Below are 15,851 nucleotides of genomic sequence, written 5' to 3'. Positions count from 1 at the left end.
TCTTGGTTCTGGACTCCTCCCTGGAACACTCAGGATTCTTAGAAGTACTTTCCTTTCTCCTGCCCGCTTCTCACCACAATCACTAAACACCCCACTTTCCCAACCCTTGGCAAAGTACACAAGAGCTGCCTAAAAACGGGGCAGTCGCGATAGCTTCCAGAAGCACCTTTCTCGCCTTGCTCAGCCCGGTCACCTCCCTAGTTTCTGAGACCCCGCCTCCTCGCTCGCTGCAATGGGCTCGGGGCGCCCCTTTGTGGCCACAATCGGCAGCGCCGTTCCTGGCAGCTTGGTCCCCAGTCCTTGCAGATGCGGAGGATTCAAACGCAGGGCCACCAGGTGCCCTCCCGCTGCCCCTTGCCCCTTTCTTCTTTCACCTGGTGGGGGGTGGGGGTGAGTAAGGAGCACTCACCCATTCGGGGCCGTCCGCCGCCCTGTTGTCTGCGTACGTCTTTCACAGCAAGATCTTGAGTCGCCCGTCGCAGAGCTGGGGCTGTCGGCCACTGCTGTCCTTCAGTTTTCACATCTGGGCCATCAAGAAAGGCGGCCTGGCCAGAAAGTCTCAGCAAGGACGTCAGGCCGCCGGGGTGACAGGCAGAGCTGGGGGGGTCAGTGGGGCCTCTTTCCTGTCCCAGTCCCGGCAAACACAGCTTGGCAATATGTATTTGTTGAACTTAGGGCTGAAGCACTAGTTTGATGAGAGGAGGTGGGCCATTTAGCCCCATAAAGGGCCATGGACAAAGAGCAGAGCCCACGCTCACTCTCGGGCTTCCTGGACAGCCCGAGACAGGTGGTCTGAACATCAAAAGATTATTGCAACTTAAAGAAAACCACGTAACTCAAGTTAGCTCTTTTCTATATATGGGAAATTCTTTTCAAGAGTCTGAGCTCACTGAAATCATTCCTTTGATAGGCACCTCAGCTCTCTGGAGCCAATAAACTGTGTTTTCACATCTTGCACTACTTCAAGGCTCAGTATAGGGAGTGGCTGCAGTCTGATGGCAGCTAGATGGCAGGTGTTCTTTCCTTCCTGAGTTCCCTCAGGGATCACTGGCTCGTCATCTGTGGTGGCTGCAATCGCTGGTGACTGTGACATCCTTGTTATTGATACGGCAGGAAATATTCCATTGCTCCATGTACTGGTGCCTCAAGATGGGGCCTGGCCGCCAGCCCTTTGGGCAGCATCCTCACCAGCCAGGAGCCCTTGCCTCAGGCACAGGTGCCTCTCCGGACCACCTGCCTCTCTGCAGCAGCTGCACAGCTTGTTTGGAGTCAGTGGAGTCCAAATGCTGAAGACTCCTCCCCAGCTCTGCCCCCCTCCTGCCACCACCCGACCCAACTGCAAGCCTGAACTTGCAGCCTTTCAGACTCTGCTGCTGCAGGGAAACAGAACGTCTGTTTCTGAACAGAACCTCTGTTCAGTCAGACCCAGTCCACTCAGTAACAATGGCCTAGGATGCAGGGGCTAAGATCCTGACTTAGGAAAGCAAGTTTGGAGGCTGAGGACGCAGGACTTTTGGCTGAAGAAGTGATTTCCCAGACTCAAGCGCAAGCCCCAGGATCAAATAAATGGGCTTAGAGCTCAGACCCATTACCCCCAGGAAGTTATTTCCTAGCTAAGGCTCATTGCCCCAGCAAGTGATTTTTCCAGGCTGAAATAGAAGTCCACCCTAGGGCCCAAGTTTTCACCTCAAGGTCCCTTCCTACTGTCCTCAGGCCAGAGAGGCAAATGGATGGAAATGCTTAGAGGTATGCGCGTTCTCTCACTTCACAGAACAGCCCCTTAGTGAAGCCTGGAGGATTCCCAGGGCCCTGGAGAAGGAAGGCCACTTAGGTGGAGGAGACTAAAAAGCCCCAGAACCGAGTCACACCCGCGTTCAGTTCAGTTCAGTTCAGTCGCTCAGTCGTGCCCAACTCTTTGCGACCCCATGGACTGCAGCTCACCAGGCCTCCCTGTCCATCACCAACTCCCGGAGTTTACTCATGCCCGTTGAGTCGGTGATGCCATCCAACCATCTCATCCTCTGTCGTCCCCTTCTCCTCCTGCCCTCAGTCTTTCCTAGCATCAGGGTCTTTTCCAATAAGTCAGCTCTTCGCATCAGGTGGCCAAGTATTGGAGTTTCAGCTTCAGCATCAGTCCTTCCAATGAATATTCAGGACTGTGACCCTGTTTTGACAGCTAAGCAGTGAGGGAGGAGCAGTTGTTTCTTTGGGTGTACTTTTTGAGGAGGTCAGGCAGGGTGCAGAAAAGAAGTAAAATAAAACCCTAACAGTTCCAATGGCATCGCTGTCCTAAAGTCATGTGATGCGGTGGGACAACAAATCCCTCATTCCACCAGAGAACAAGAGTGCTCAGCACATCCATAGAATTTGTTCCGAGCATCACTAACAGGTGATTTTGTGTTTGTTTTGTTTTCAGTGTTTTATTGATGTGCAGCATATGCAGAAAAGTGCATGGATCCTCAGCGGACAGTATGAATAACAATCTCCGGTTGTCATTTTGTTTCCAACGTTTATCGAATTATTACTACTACGTGCCCAGCACCAGACACGTGCAGACATCATTTAAATATTCAAGGGTGAGTGCTACTGTCCCGTTTACAGATGGGCAGACAGACCCAGGAGTAGATGGCCCACCTACACATATCCAGCTGGCAAGCTGCAGACCCAGGGTTCAAATCCAGGTTGCAAGCCCCAGATGCAGTGCTCTCAACTGCTATGCACTATGGTTTGTGGAAGCCACAGTGAAGGAAGTGATCTGAGCCCATTCTTTCCCCTCCATAAACTCTGCTCTCCTTTCTGAATTCCTGGTCTCACCAGATGGTTGCTTCAAGTGCACTGAGGGCCATTCCTGAAAATGATTTCTTTTACTCCTCACATCCAATTCGTTGCTGTTGCTTAGTGGCTAAATCGTGTCTGACCCGTTGCCATCCCATGGACAGGAGCCCACCAGGCTCCTCTGTCCATGGGATTTCCCAGGCAAGAATACTGGTGGGGGTTGCCATTTCCTTCTCCAGGGGGTCTTCCCAACCTAGAGATCGAATCTGCATCTCCTGCATTGGCAGGTGGGTTCTTTACTACTGAGCCACCAGGGAAGCCCTCACATCTGACTAACCACTAGATAATTTTGTTTCATTAAAATTTTTTTTTTATTTTTAACTGGAAGATATTTGGTTTAAAATGCTGTGCTGGTTTCTGCCATACAACAGTACGAATCAGTCATAACTATATATATATATATATCCCCTCCTTCTTGAGCCTCCCACCCACCTCTCATCCTACCCCTCTATGTCATCACAGAGTGCCAGGCTGAGCTCCCTAAACCTCTAGATAATTCAATCCTTCATACATCTCTTGCATTCACCCACTTCCCCCAATTCCCACCACCTGGTCCAAGTACCCCTCCTTTCTGGCCTGGACCACAGCCTCATCACAGTCTTCCTACATGGCTTCAAGGTACCCTTAAGACCAGACGGGTTCATTTCATGCAGGGTGCTCATTCTTTGAATTGTCCAGTGATGTTCACCACCTTTCCTCCACATAGTAAGTCTGGTAGAGTTGATCTCTGGGTTGTGAATTTCTCAAGCATGGCTCTTGTGTTATAGACAACACGGATGAAAACGTCTTGAAATAGAATCGATATAAGCTTCCTGAATCCAAGCTGAGGCTGGGCCAGGAGACAGAGAAAAGCACAGCTGTGGGTGATCCCTTCACCTAGTCAAGGTGGGTGAGAGCCAGAGAAATAGGAGACTTGCTGGGCCAAGGAACTGCTTTCTAGATGTGGAGACCAGACCCAAAGACCGGTGGTTCTAAACCCTGACTGTGCACTGGAATCACACAGGAAATCCTTCAAAGTCCTGATGCCTGGGCAAAACTCCAGACCAATGGCACCAAAACCAGTGGAAATGGGACGTGGGCATCCGCATCATTGGAAGCTGCCCACTTGATTCCATTGTGCAGCCAAGGCTGGGGCACTCTGCTGGAACCATCATTATGCCACGAGGGCTCAGAGAACTGTACAGAAGCTTTCAAGAGTCGGGGGGGAACAGATGGACTGCATCGAAATTCTCACATACCACTTCTGGGAGGGAGCGGCCGGCTGCATTTTTCAGGTGACTAGGGGAAATTACAGTGCTGCCCGTGACCCCAGAGAAGACAAATGCTCCCAACCAGATCAGGATCCTCCAAGCTCCATTTGAAGTGGCAGAGTGGCTCCCCCTAGCGGATGTTAGAGCACATTTAATATAGCTTGCCATCATTTCAACACGGGAATGTTAGCATGTTCAGTGTAGCTTGCCATTATTTGAACATGGGGCGGTCTCACATTTTAAAATCCTCTAGCTCTAATTCCTCTCTGAAGAAAAACTAAGAAAGGGTTATCCTGGGGTCCTGTCCCTGAGGGACAACAACTTGCAACAGCTGAGTGGTGGCTGCTCCTTTGATGGGCTTCTCTGCAGGGCTTTCCAGAGAGGTTCTGGAAGTTCCCCAGGGGGTTGAGCCTTGCTCTGATCCTTCCTTGGAACTCGGTCAAGCCTGCCTGCAGAAGCGCTTTCTCCAATATAAAATAAAAAGGTAACCAAAAATCAAGTTGCCCAATTAATGAACTAAAAAAAGTAATTCCGGCTCTAATAACTCAGACTTATTCTCTCTCCTTTGTTTAGAAGCCTTGTGGGGGTTGGTGGGATATGGGTTGAGAGAGAAAAGGGGGACAAAGATGACCACCCAGGTGATGCCCTGGGTCTGTCCTATTCTCCAGCCCATCAACCCTGCTGCCTCCGTGTAGCCAGCGGGGATGCAGAGACGGGGGGGTTCTGGAAAGGTCAGAGCTCTGTGTCTCCTCCACGTTCTCTTCCAACACCCCATCCTGGAGAACTGGCCCCACGGAGCAGGGCTGGCACTAGAGGCAGGGCTGAGGTTCCCTCCCAGCCCCACCAGTATGACTCTGAGCAAGGTGCTTGACAACTCTGTGCCTCAGTTTTCCCATCTGTCAACCAGGGATAACCAGAGACCCTACCTCACTGCATGCTTCTGAGGGTTAAAAACCATCGTGTGTATTAAAAGTGAAGTGAAAGTCGCTCAGTCGTGTCCGACTCTTTGCAACCCCACAGACTGTACAGTCCATGGGATTCTCCAGGCCAGAATACTGGAGTGGGTAGCCTATTCCTTCTCCAGGGGATCTTCCCGACCCAGGAATCGAACCGGTGTCTCCTGCATTGCAGGTGGATTCTTTACCAGCTGAGCTATCAGGGAAGTCCTGTGTATTAAAAAAAAAAAAAAAAAAAAAACGGAAAAGCACCTGGTACGCAGTAAGCATTCACTAACCGAGAGCTCTTCTTTTTGTGATAGTTATTAAATGAATATGTGTTATTAAAATCAACCTGAAGACTAATCAAGGAGTGAGACTAAGGGAATTCCTGGGTGGTCCAGCGGCTGGGACTCGATGCTCTCACTGCCAAGGGCCCAGATTCAATCCCTGGCTGGAGGATTAAGATCACAGGTCATGTGGCGTGGCTAAAATAAAAAAAGATGAGTGAATTTGTGCTTGAAATGAGAGAACAGAAGTTCAGAGCAGGATCTGCCAGCCCTTTGGACAGATGGGAACAGATCCCCAAAGGTCAGGATGGCACGAGTCGGTGCCAGGACTACTCTGGTGCCAGGGCTGCCCCCGGCCCCACAGCTTGTCAAATGAGTGGGCTTGATCAGGCCCAGCAGGTTTGTCAGGGTCCCCTGAGCACAGGAACCTTGTTTGTTTCTTTAATACGGATCCACGCCGTCTGGCCCAGCCCTGCCCTTGCAGACCTCTGAGCTCAGCTGGCCAGCTTCTCCCCAGGGCCCGCTTACGCTGTCTTCACAGTATAAGAGGAGCTCCGGCTCCTCCCTGGGGGGCCAGGGAGGTCGTCTGTAACAGAGAAGAGCTGGGTCTCTGGAGGTGTTCGTGAGTCCATCAGTGGAGGAGCCAAACTGGGCTCACAGGGGAGCACCTCACTCGCCCAAGTCCTCTCCCCTCCCTGGAGAGTCTCCCACCGCCGTCGGCCATGGCCACGGCTCCACTGACGCCAGGAAAACCAGGCTGGGAAGTAGTGAAATGCTGAACCTAGGGTGACAGGGAGATGAAAGAGTAAGTGAGGGGTGGGAAGGGAGAACGGGACGTGGGTGGGCGGGAGGTTCAAGAGGGAGGGGACATGCGTATACTTAGGGTTGATTCACGTTGTTGTAGGCAGAAACCAACACTGCATTATAAAACAATTATCCTCCAATTAAACATTAAAAGAAAAAAAAAAGAATGGGACAGGATTCTAGGGTAGAGACCAAAAATCTCCTCCTCTTCCCCCATTAATGGTACGACAGCATACACTACCATGTGTGAAATAGGTTAGCCAGTGGGAAGCTGCTGTCTAACAGAGGGAGCTCAGCTTGGTGTTCGGTGATGACCCAGAGGGGTGGGATGGGGTGCGAAGGCTCAAGAGGGAGGGGATATGTGTACACAAAGAGCTGACTCACTTGGTGTACAGCTGACACTAACACAACAGTGTAAAGCAACTATACTCCAATAATAATAACTGTACATAAACAGGTCAGGCTACGTGATTTGTGGCACCCATTAAAAAAATGAACATGCAGGGCCCCTTGTTCAAAAATTACGAATTTCAAAGGACTTCCCTGGCAGTCCAGTTGTTAGGATTTCATGATTGCACTGCCAAGGGCTTGGGTTCAATTCCCAGCTGGGGGACTAAGATCCCACAAGCCACATGGCGTGGCCAAAATAAACTGAGAATTTCAAGATGAGGACAGCAGAAGGTTAAACAAAGCACGAGGCTCTCCTGAACAGGCAACCTTGTGGGACTACACAGGTGACCACTGTGAAGCTGGCCCCAAACACAAAACTTTGAGTGCGTATCCAGGTGTGTGGTTTTCTGGGAAAGGGGCCCTCAACTGTCAAGGTCATGACCGACAAGGTTAAGAATCAGTGTCTCTGAGGTTGAGTGAAGGTCCCTGCTTCTTGCCACCACCTCTTTTCTCCATGTGGACAAGCAGTGAGATATACGGGCTGACCTGGGGGTGGCCCTGGGGACAGAGAGAAGAGGACATGTGAGAGATGGCGTTTAGGATGTTGCTAATGGACTAGACGTGGGTAGGAGGAAAAGAAAGTCATGAAGCCTGACTCTTGGGCTTGTAGCTCAGGCAGCTAGACCAACCAATGGCAGTACTCTTTGTGGACATGGGGACCAGCTGGGAAAAGACGGGCTGCTGTGTTTTGCTTCGTGGGGTAGCAAAGGGAAGGAAGAATCTCATTCTAGCCATGAGAAGACTTTGAGTGGACAGATAACAGGGCTCAGAAGGGAGATTAGAGCGAGAGATATTTGAAGTCACTGGCACAGAAATGGCATTTAATCCCATTAGGATGTTCTAGGTGTCCTCGCTGTTCAGCGAAGGTAGAACTCTGATACTTGGGCAAATTATTTAACTTCACTGCCACTCTGCATTCCCTCATTTAGGACTCTGTAAATGAGCTTGCAAGTGCTTAGCAAGGGTCCTAGCACCTCTTAAAAACCCAGTGACTATCAGCCATTATTATTACTATTACTATATATTTTAAAGGTTTTTTTATTTTTTTGATGTGGACCATTTTAAAATTTGTTACAATGTTACTTCCGTTTAATGTTTTGGATTTTTGGACAGGAGGCATGTGGGATCTTATTTCCCTGACTAGGGATTGAACCCAAAGCCGCTGCACTGGAAAGCAAAGTCTTAACCACTGGACCACCAGGGAAGTCCCGTTATTACTATTACTACTGTTATGATATCATTCGCCTTCCTTTTACAAATATCTACGGGGCCCCCATTGTGTCAGGGATTGCTGCGGGTGCTTAGGAAGAGAGATGTCAGTTATCGAGCATGTCAGGGATGGTAAGTGCCATGGCAAAGTAAGTGAGGGGGAGAGATGATAACAGTAAGGAGGTTGGCTGGGGGGCCCTACTGAAAAAGTGATATTTGAGCAGGACCTCCGAGGTGAGGGATGTCTGGAGGAGAAGACTCCAGGCAGAGGGAAGAGCCAGTGCAAAGACTCTAAGGAGAGTGGTGGGAGGTGAGGTCACAGAGATAAAGGGCAGGGGGACCTTTGTAAAGAAGCCCTTTATGGCAGGAGTGACTGGTCCTCTCACCTGCAAAACCAGGTCTCCCACACAAGGCAGAGGGCTCTCTGATGGCAGAGATCTCAAGCTTTCCAGCACAGTGGAGGGAGCAGACTTCTAGGATGGCAGCCACCCTAGGCTTTGGCTGAGGCTTCAGAAGCACTGAGGCTTCTGGTTCCAGCTCTCCAACCCTCAGAGAGGCCTCACCAGGCAGAATAGGCTCAGCAGCAAGGCCTCTCCTCCTCTTGGTTGTGGAGCATCTCCTCCTGGCAAAACTCGTCAGGGTCTTTGCTCCAGGGCTCCCAATCGAGGCATACATCTGAGTCATTTTCCTCTGAATCTGTGGAGGGACAAGACAAGGCCACTTGGGTGGTCACTTCTTATCTCCTATTCCTGATGCTGAAGGAGCCCCCTGCTGGATACCCGCATCCTTGCAGCCTTATCTGAGGCCAGGGGGCCAAGGCAGAATCACGACACGTGAGACAGCCCTCCCAGGAAGACTTCAGGGCCTTGAATGAGGCCAGAGACCAAGAAAGAAGGCTGGTCAGTGAAATACCAACCTTCTAGCAGAGGGAGGACCCCAGGATGTCCCTGGTGGAATAGTATAAGAATCAGCCTTCCAATGCAACAAACACGGGTTTGATCCGTGATCTAGGAAGATCCCACATGCCATGGGGCAGCTAAACCCATGAGCCATCACTATTGAGCCCGAGTTCTAGAGCCTCGGACCTGCAACTACTGAACCAGCATGCTGTAACTAGTGAAGCCTGCAAGTCCCAGAGGCCACTGTAATGAGAAGCCCCTGCACTGCAATGAAGTGTAGCCCCCACTTGCCCCAGTTAGAGAATACCTGAGCAGCAACGAAGACCCAGTGCAGCCACAAATACATAAATAATTTTTTTTTAAGTGGAGGAAGGACCCTAGAGGTGAAGAAATGACCTACCTGCATTGAGCATGGTCCAGGAGGGGACACAGGAGACACAAGCCCGCCCATCCACCTGTTCATCCATTGGTCCACCAGTTCATTCATTAACAAAAATTTGAGTATATGTGTCCAGTGCTTTTTCTTACAGCACTGTTCTTTGGTGAAGCACACAGATACTAAAATACCCTGGACACCACGCGTGTGTCCATGATGAGAGGTCTGGGTGGTGAAGTGTGGCACACTCACACCACAGAACCCTTCCATCCTATAGCATGTCGTGAGGCTGTTGCACATTAGATCTGTATCTTTCTGCCTGCAGGATGTCTGTGGTGTATTATTGGGTTGGCCAAAAAGTTTGTTTGAGTTTTTCAATAACATCCTCCCCAAGTGAACTTTTTGGCCAACCCAACCAACGGCATTGCAGAGAAGTATATGATAGAATCCCTTTAATTTTAGAACACTTATGAATTTTTGCCTAACTAAAAAAATTATGACATTTTGAGTCCACTTGTTTGATTTAGTATGAATAGAATGCGAGATTTCTAATTTAAGAAATAGATGTGCAACAGGTTAAAAGGTTTACTGTATAGCAAAGGAAGCTACAGTCAGTATCTTGTAATAGAAAATAGAAAATAATCTGAAAAATAATATACATATACATATTCAAGTTATACATGTACTCATATATTATTTGTATATATGTATAATTGAATCACCTTGCTGTGTACCTGAAACATTGTAAGTCAATTATACTTGAATACAATATTATATTAAGAAAAAAAAGAATCCTTTTTTTAAAACAATCCAAAGAACACACCTCCCATTTTTAAAAAAATGGGATTATTTTGTATTATTATATTTTGTATTATTTGGATAATTACATATTATTAAATGGGCACATGAGCTTGCCGACATGGCTTATCTCGGAAAAGAAAGTTGAGAAAAGAAGGCAAATGGGAGAGATTATTATTTTTCTTGGTATACTCAAGGTGTTTCACCAGTTACAGAGAAGTAAAGGAGGCTGAAAACAGCCCCTCAAATGCAGACCAAGAAAAGGCCGAGCCTTGATTTCCTCCTTTGTAAAATGGGCATCATAATAACTTCTGGTATGGTGAGGGTTAATTGAGAAGTAAGACATGGTAAACAGGCTTTCAACAATGTTAGCACTTACTGTGATTTAAAATCAGTGCGATGGACTTCCCTGGTGGCCTAGTGGTTGAGAGTCTGCCTGTCAATGCGGGGGACATGGGTTCAACCTCTGCTCTGGGAAGACCCCACAGGCCACGTGACAACTGAGCCTGTGCGCCACAAGAGAAGCCACAGCAATGAGAAGCCTGCTCACCGCAGCTAGAGAGTAACCCCCACTCCCTGCAACTAGAGAGAGCCTGCATGCAGCAACAAAGACCCTGTACAGCCAAAAAAAAAAAAAATCTGTTAAAGAACTGAGATCATTAAAAAAATAAAATCAGTGTGATGAAGTGACTTTTCCTCCCAAGAGACAGTGACTGTGTTTTGAACACATCCTCTGTGCTTTTTTTTTTTTTTGAAAGATAATTGCTTTACAGAATTTTGTTGTTTTCTGTCAAAGTGCAATATGAATCAGCCATAGGTACACATATATCCCCTCCCTTTTGAACCTCCCTCCCATCTCCCTCCCCACCCCACCCCTCTAGGTTGATACAGAGCCCCTGTTTGAGTTTCCTGAGCCATGCAGCAAATTCCCGCTGGCTATCTATTCTACACAAGGTAATGTAAGTTTCCATATTCCTCTTTCCATTGTGCTAACTGTTTTGCATGCACTTTCTCATTTGATCCTCTTAACAACTTCATGAAGGCGATTACCAACCAGTGTTATTCATCTTCTGCAAGGAAAGAAGCTTGGAGAGGTGGAACAACCAGGCTCCCACCAGGTGGTGGTAGCTTGGGACGCAAAGGCAGGTTCCACAGTCCGGTGCAGTTCCATCTGGGGCCCTTGTTCAAAGGCAGAGTTCAGAGGCTACATCCTGCTTCTCCATGTCAGACTAGGGATTGGCATCACTCCCCTTTCCTCCTCTTCAGAGCTCAGCTGCCATGACCTTTTCTTTTTCTTGGCTCTGCTCTCATCTCACCAGGCAGCTCCCTCCTCCTATTCACTTGCTCCCAATTGCACTTGGAAAAGCGCCTCCACCCTCATGGGATGCATGGGTGCTGAGCCCTCCGCCTTCTGGGCTCTGAAATTGCCCCACTGAGGCCCAAGCAGGGGTGGGGGGAGGGGAATCAAAACTCCTCTTGCCTGCTGTTCATACTGGATTCCAGACCAGACTGATTCCAATAAAGAAATCCAGGGCAGACTAGAAACCCCTGGACAGGGTGCCTGGAGTTCCAACCCAGCAAGCCCTGGCAGATCCAGACCCTGGGTTTGAGCCAGTTCTCAGCACAAGGACAGAACAGACCCAGCAATACTGAGAATTCCAAGAAGACAGGGGCCCTCGGGAGGGCTGCTCGCCTCGCTTTAAAGACGGTTTCTCTTCATTGCAAAACTAACAAAAGGATGTCTTTCAAACTGCCATGTGAGATGTCGGTGGGTGAACGCCCGTCAGAGAAGGGGTCAAACAGGGCAGGCTGTGGATGGCTTAGAGCTGAGCCTCCAGGGAGAATGAGTTGCTGGAGAAGGTTATTGCCTTGGACCTCAGGGACGATGTCCCACCTTCCAGAAAAGTCAACCAAAGCCATGCCTACACATCCTCTAACCTTGACACTGCCTGGATTACTTCTCTCAGTGGGGGAGGGGGGGAGGAGAGGGGCGGGGCGGGGCGAGGCTGAAACCTGAGCCCACCTCCCCTAGGCTCGAGGGAGATGTGCTTCTATAGCCACTGCTCAGACAAGGGCTTCGCCTTCTACCTGACACCATGACGCCAGGCCTCAGCCTGCGGTCCACCCTGGGAATCGAAAGAGAACACACTTATAGACATTTTCTGGAAGCCCTCGCCAGGAACGCCCAACGGCACAATTCCCCGCCCCCACATTGGAGATCATGGGACAAGCTGGCGGTGAACTGCTCAGCCGGTCTGAACGCCATCTGAGCAGAGCTGGCAGCACACCCAGCGCTCTCCCTGCGCAGCTGGTCAAAGGTGATGGGGCGGCGGAGCAGGGGGTGGAGGGTCAAGCGGTCCCCAGGAAGAGGTCGCTGGGTGAGGGGAGTTGCTGGGGGGGGCAGGCGGGACCCTCGGGGAGCAGAGTGTCATTCCTGACGTCCCTGCCCGCTGGCCCACCGCCCTCAGCCTCTCTCAGGCCAGCTTCGCCCTGCCTCCTGCTCCTCTGGGTGGCTGGCTGAGTTCAGGACACATGTCAGCCGGCTTCTAGGGTCCCACAGAAACCCACATCCTCCCTGCGGCGCGATCTTAGCTGGAAACCGTGAGTGGTCTCTGTGTGCGCATGCGCGCGCCGTCAGGTCCAACTCTGCGACCGCGTGGACTGTATGTAGCCCTCCAGCCTCTTCTGTGCGCGGGATTTTCCCAGCAAGAATACTGGAGTCGGGTGCCATTTCCTACTCCAGTGAGTGGTCTCCGGGTACCTGCTAAATGCCTAAGGCCGCTATGCCCATCCAGCTGGTTGTTGATTGAAAAAGCACCAGGCTGAGGGCTGAGAGGGGCTGAAAGCCAGCCCAGACTCTCTACTCCTGGAGCCTTACGCCCTGGCTGCATCCACAGGAGGGACAGCACTTAACTACTTCATCAGTCCAGGGGACCACACCTTTCCAGTTTGTAACCAAAGACTTATGTGCTAGCGGTGGCCCTGAAGGGACGCCTTGTTTTCTTTTTGTACTTGCTTATGTATTATCAAGATTCATTTCCTCCTAAATTATTGATTGGTTGCAAAACCAGAAAGCGTTCACTATCATGCTAACACATATATTTTACATTTGATACCATATTTCATATTAAAAGTATAGTTCTGTTAGTCTATTTATAAATATAAAAATAAAATATACTTTACACATACATTTTTATATTAATAGTTCTTATTACCAGTGGTACATAACTACTGCTTGTTCAGAAATCATGAATTTTGTATATACAACAACCAAGTCCATTTCTGCTTCACGTTTATTTTACCATAAATATTTATATTGTAGTGCAAAAGTAAATTGTTTTATCTTCTATCTAGAATACCTTAACCAAATTTGCAATCGCACTCACAATAATTTCATGCAGACCAAAGGCCTTCTGTGCTAGCGGTGGCCCTGAAGGGACAGACATGCACACATACATGTTGTTGCCCAAACTCAAGATTCGCTCTGGGACTCCAGGCTCAGAAACTCTAAACTAGCAAGTCAGTCCTTTCCCTTTCTCTTACAGGTGACCGTCTGTTAACACAGAGCCAGCAGTTAAAACACCTGAAGGAAGCCCTTTTCTTGACAGTTGTTTCAGGAACCCCACCCTGTTCCATGCCCTGCCCAGCTCCAGGATTACAGCCCCGCCTGGGCGGCTCACCTTGGTTGAGTAAGAAGCGTAGCCAGATGATCAGCAAGAACAACAGCAAGGCCACGGGCAGACAGAGCCAGAACACCAGGAAAGAAAATGTCAGCTCGTTCACCAGTGGCACCAGAGGGTACTTCATGGTGCGTGTGTGGCTAGGCCGGGCCAGCCGGGGCTGCCCTGGGGACCTGGCGGGCCGGCCATGCTCTGCTCTCAGCCCAATTGTGACTGAGCCAGTGATGTAACAAGGAAGCAACAGTGTCCTTCGGGCCAAGAGAAAGCTGTTCTGGACGAGTGGGCAGAAGCTGGGGTAATGGGACAGTTTGAGAACAAAAGCCCAGGCTCCTAGGCAGGCCAGCCTGGGTTTAAATCCCTGTACGATGCTGTGGTATCACAATCCTCTTGCTTGTTCAGAAATCATGAATTTCATATATACGACAACCAATTCCATTTCTGCACTTGGAATTTCCTTACTCCCCAATCCTCTTGCAGGATGGAAATAATCCTTAACATGCCAAGATGCTAAGTTAGAAAAAATGGATACAAATTGCCCCCAGGTGGGTGTTCACTTATCTGAGGTCACAGACTCTTCCTGGAGCCAGCCAGTCCCTAAGTAGATTATTATTATTTAATCTGGAAACTTCTGTATCTCTCCTTATTAGGGTTTTTGGTGAAGAGCTTCTAAGACTTTAACCTTGTTCTTTTATCTCTCATTCTTTCATGTGTAAAGTAGTCAGGAAAGCTCCTTGAGCCAGGCCCCTAGGCAGGAAAGAGGCCCCGGGCTTCCCAGGGCCGGAGAGCACCTAAATTGGAGGGAGGCTCTGGCCAGGCTCGGAGCCTGATGGGTGCAGAAGTCCTCCAGAGTGGCTGCTGCTTGTGGAGGGGAGGAAGGAAGAAGTGTGGTATCCTCCAAGAGGGTGCTTGGCCCACCTGCCTCAACCACTGCCAGCAGATGGGGGTGGGGGGAGGGGACCTAGGAAACAGGCCGATTGGCACGGTTCACCCTGCTCGGCAGTCAGAACCTCTGGGGGTGATGTTTGAACTCCACATGTCAATGGGCAACCAGTCTGATGCCGACTTGATTTTGAGACCATGGCATCAAGTGAAGCACAGGCTGGAAAGTCAGGCAGACCCAGTTCCAGGCTGGGGAAGCAGCTGCAGGAAGAGGGGTAGACTTAGGGGAGACACGGAGTGGACGGACCTCCTTAGAAGACACTGGCCAAAGGAGAAGGGGAAGGGGGGACACCACTGTAAAAATGGGGCAGGTGTTAGGGAAATTAAAATGGAAAAAGTCTTATTCAGGCTTCAGAAGGAGAGCAGGCCTCTGACTTACCTGGACACTGCCTGGATTCCATGCCTACTTGCAAGCACAGCAAGTCAGGGAGCATGTTGGATAAGAAAGGGAATGGCCTTGGAATTCTTGAGCCCCAGGAGGTCTGGCCAATCCCCTAGGGTCTAACAAAATCCTATGACTCACATGGTGAAATGAAAAGCATTGTTAAAAACTTTAAGTAAAACCAGAGCTGCATTTTTTGCCTGTAAACTGATGGGTGATATCAGTTTGCAACCTGGGTTTATAAGCGGGAGCCCCCGAAACGGCAATTTGAAGTCTTTCCCATGGGGTGGACACACCACCAGGGACCCTTTCCCAACTGGTACTCCAGATTGCTGTTAGTGAGGGACTTCCCAGTGCTGTTCAAGTCTGGATGTAGGTTGGGCCAATTTGGTGATATATACGCTGTTATTTTCTCTATTGTTTCTTTTCTTTTAATGACTATATACTGAAATTAGGTCTAATAAGCTATAAAAAATTGAAATTGCATGTAATGAGTGGTTTAACAAATCTAAAACAAAAGTAAAATTTTCAGCAAAACAGGGACTTCCCTGGTGGTCCAGTGAATAAGACTTTGTGCTCCCAATGCAGGGTGCCTGGATTCCATCTCTGGTCAGGGAACTAGATCCCACATAACTCAAGTAGAGATCCCCCATGTCACAACTAAGCCAGCAGAGCCAAACAGATAATTGAAAACTTTCAGCAAAACAGTGGGTAACAGCTGGGGCTCGGAGGGACAGTGTGTTTAGTCGGAGTCTTAGTCCAACTGTGGAATGACCAGAGTCCCCGGCAGAAGTCAAGGCAGATAGTATTAGAATGTGTACCTTCAAAGCATGGTCCCCTGGTGAGCTGTGCCATTGAGGACCCTGGGGCCAAGAGTAGAGGAAATGGGTCTGGGTTGGGGTGATTTCTTGGCCCTGGGTCCTGAAGGGGCTAGGGGCAGAAAGAACTGAGCAACGTAGCTGAGACAGACTTGAGCACTTATTTCTTTTCCAGACCCCACAACA

At 49.5% G+C, this 15,851-nt stretch overlaps 1 protein-coding gene across 1 annotated transcript; it reads right to left on the bottom strand.

The window, feature by feature from the left end:
- Positions 1 to 8,350: 8,350 nt before the first annotated feature.
- On the bottom strand, positions 8,351 to 13,653 carry ADIG (adipogenin). The gene is made up of 2 exons (XM_068987792.1): positions 13,527 to 13,653; positions 8,351 to 8,469 (listed from the first exon to the last, which is right to left on the bottom strand). Exons 1-2 carry the CDS (start codon positions 13,651 to 13,653, stop codon positions 8,351 to 8,353), a joined length of 246 nt encoding a protein of 81 aa, XP_068843893.1.
- Between the last annotated feature and the right edge of the window lie 2,198 nt (positions 13,654 to 15,851).

The sequence above is a fragment of the Capricornis sumatraensis genome, chromosome 15 (genome assembly GCF_032405125.1).
Source record: "Capricornis sumatraensis isolate serow.1 chromosome 15, serow.2, whole genome shotgun sequence".
Classification (NCBI taxonomy): domain Eukaryota; kingdom Metazoa; phylum Chordata; class Mammalia; order Artiodactyla; family Bovidae; genus Capricornis; species Capricornis sumatraensis.
Note: the sequence above shows the minus strand (reverse complement) of the source record. Positions and strands in the feature narration are given on the sequence as shown.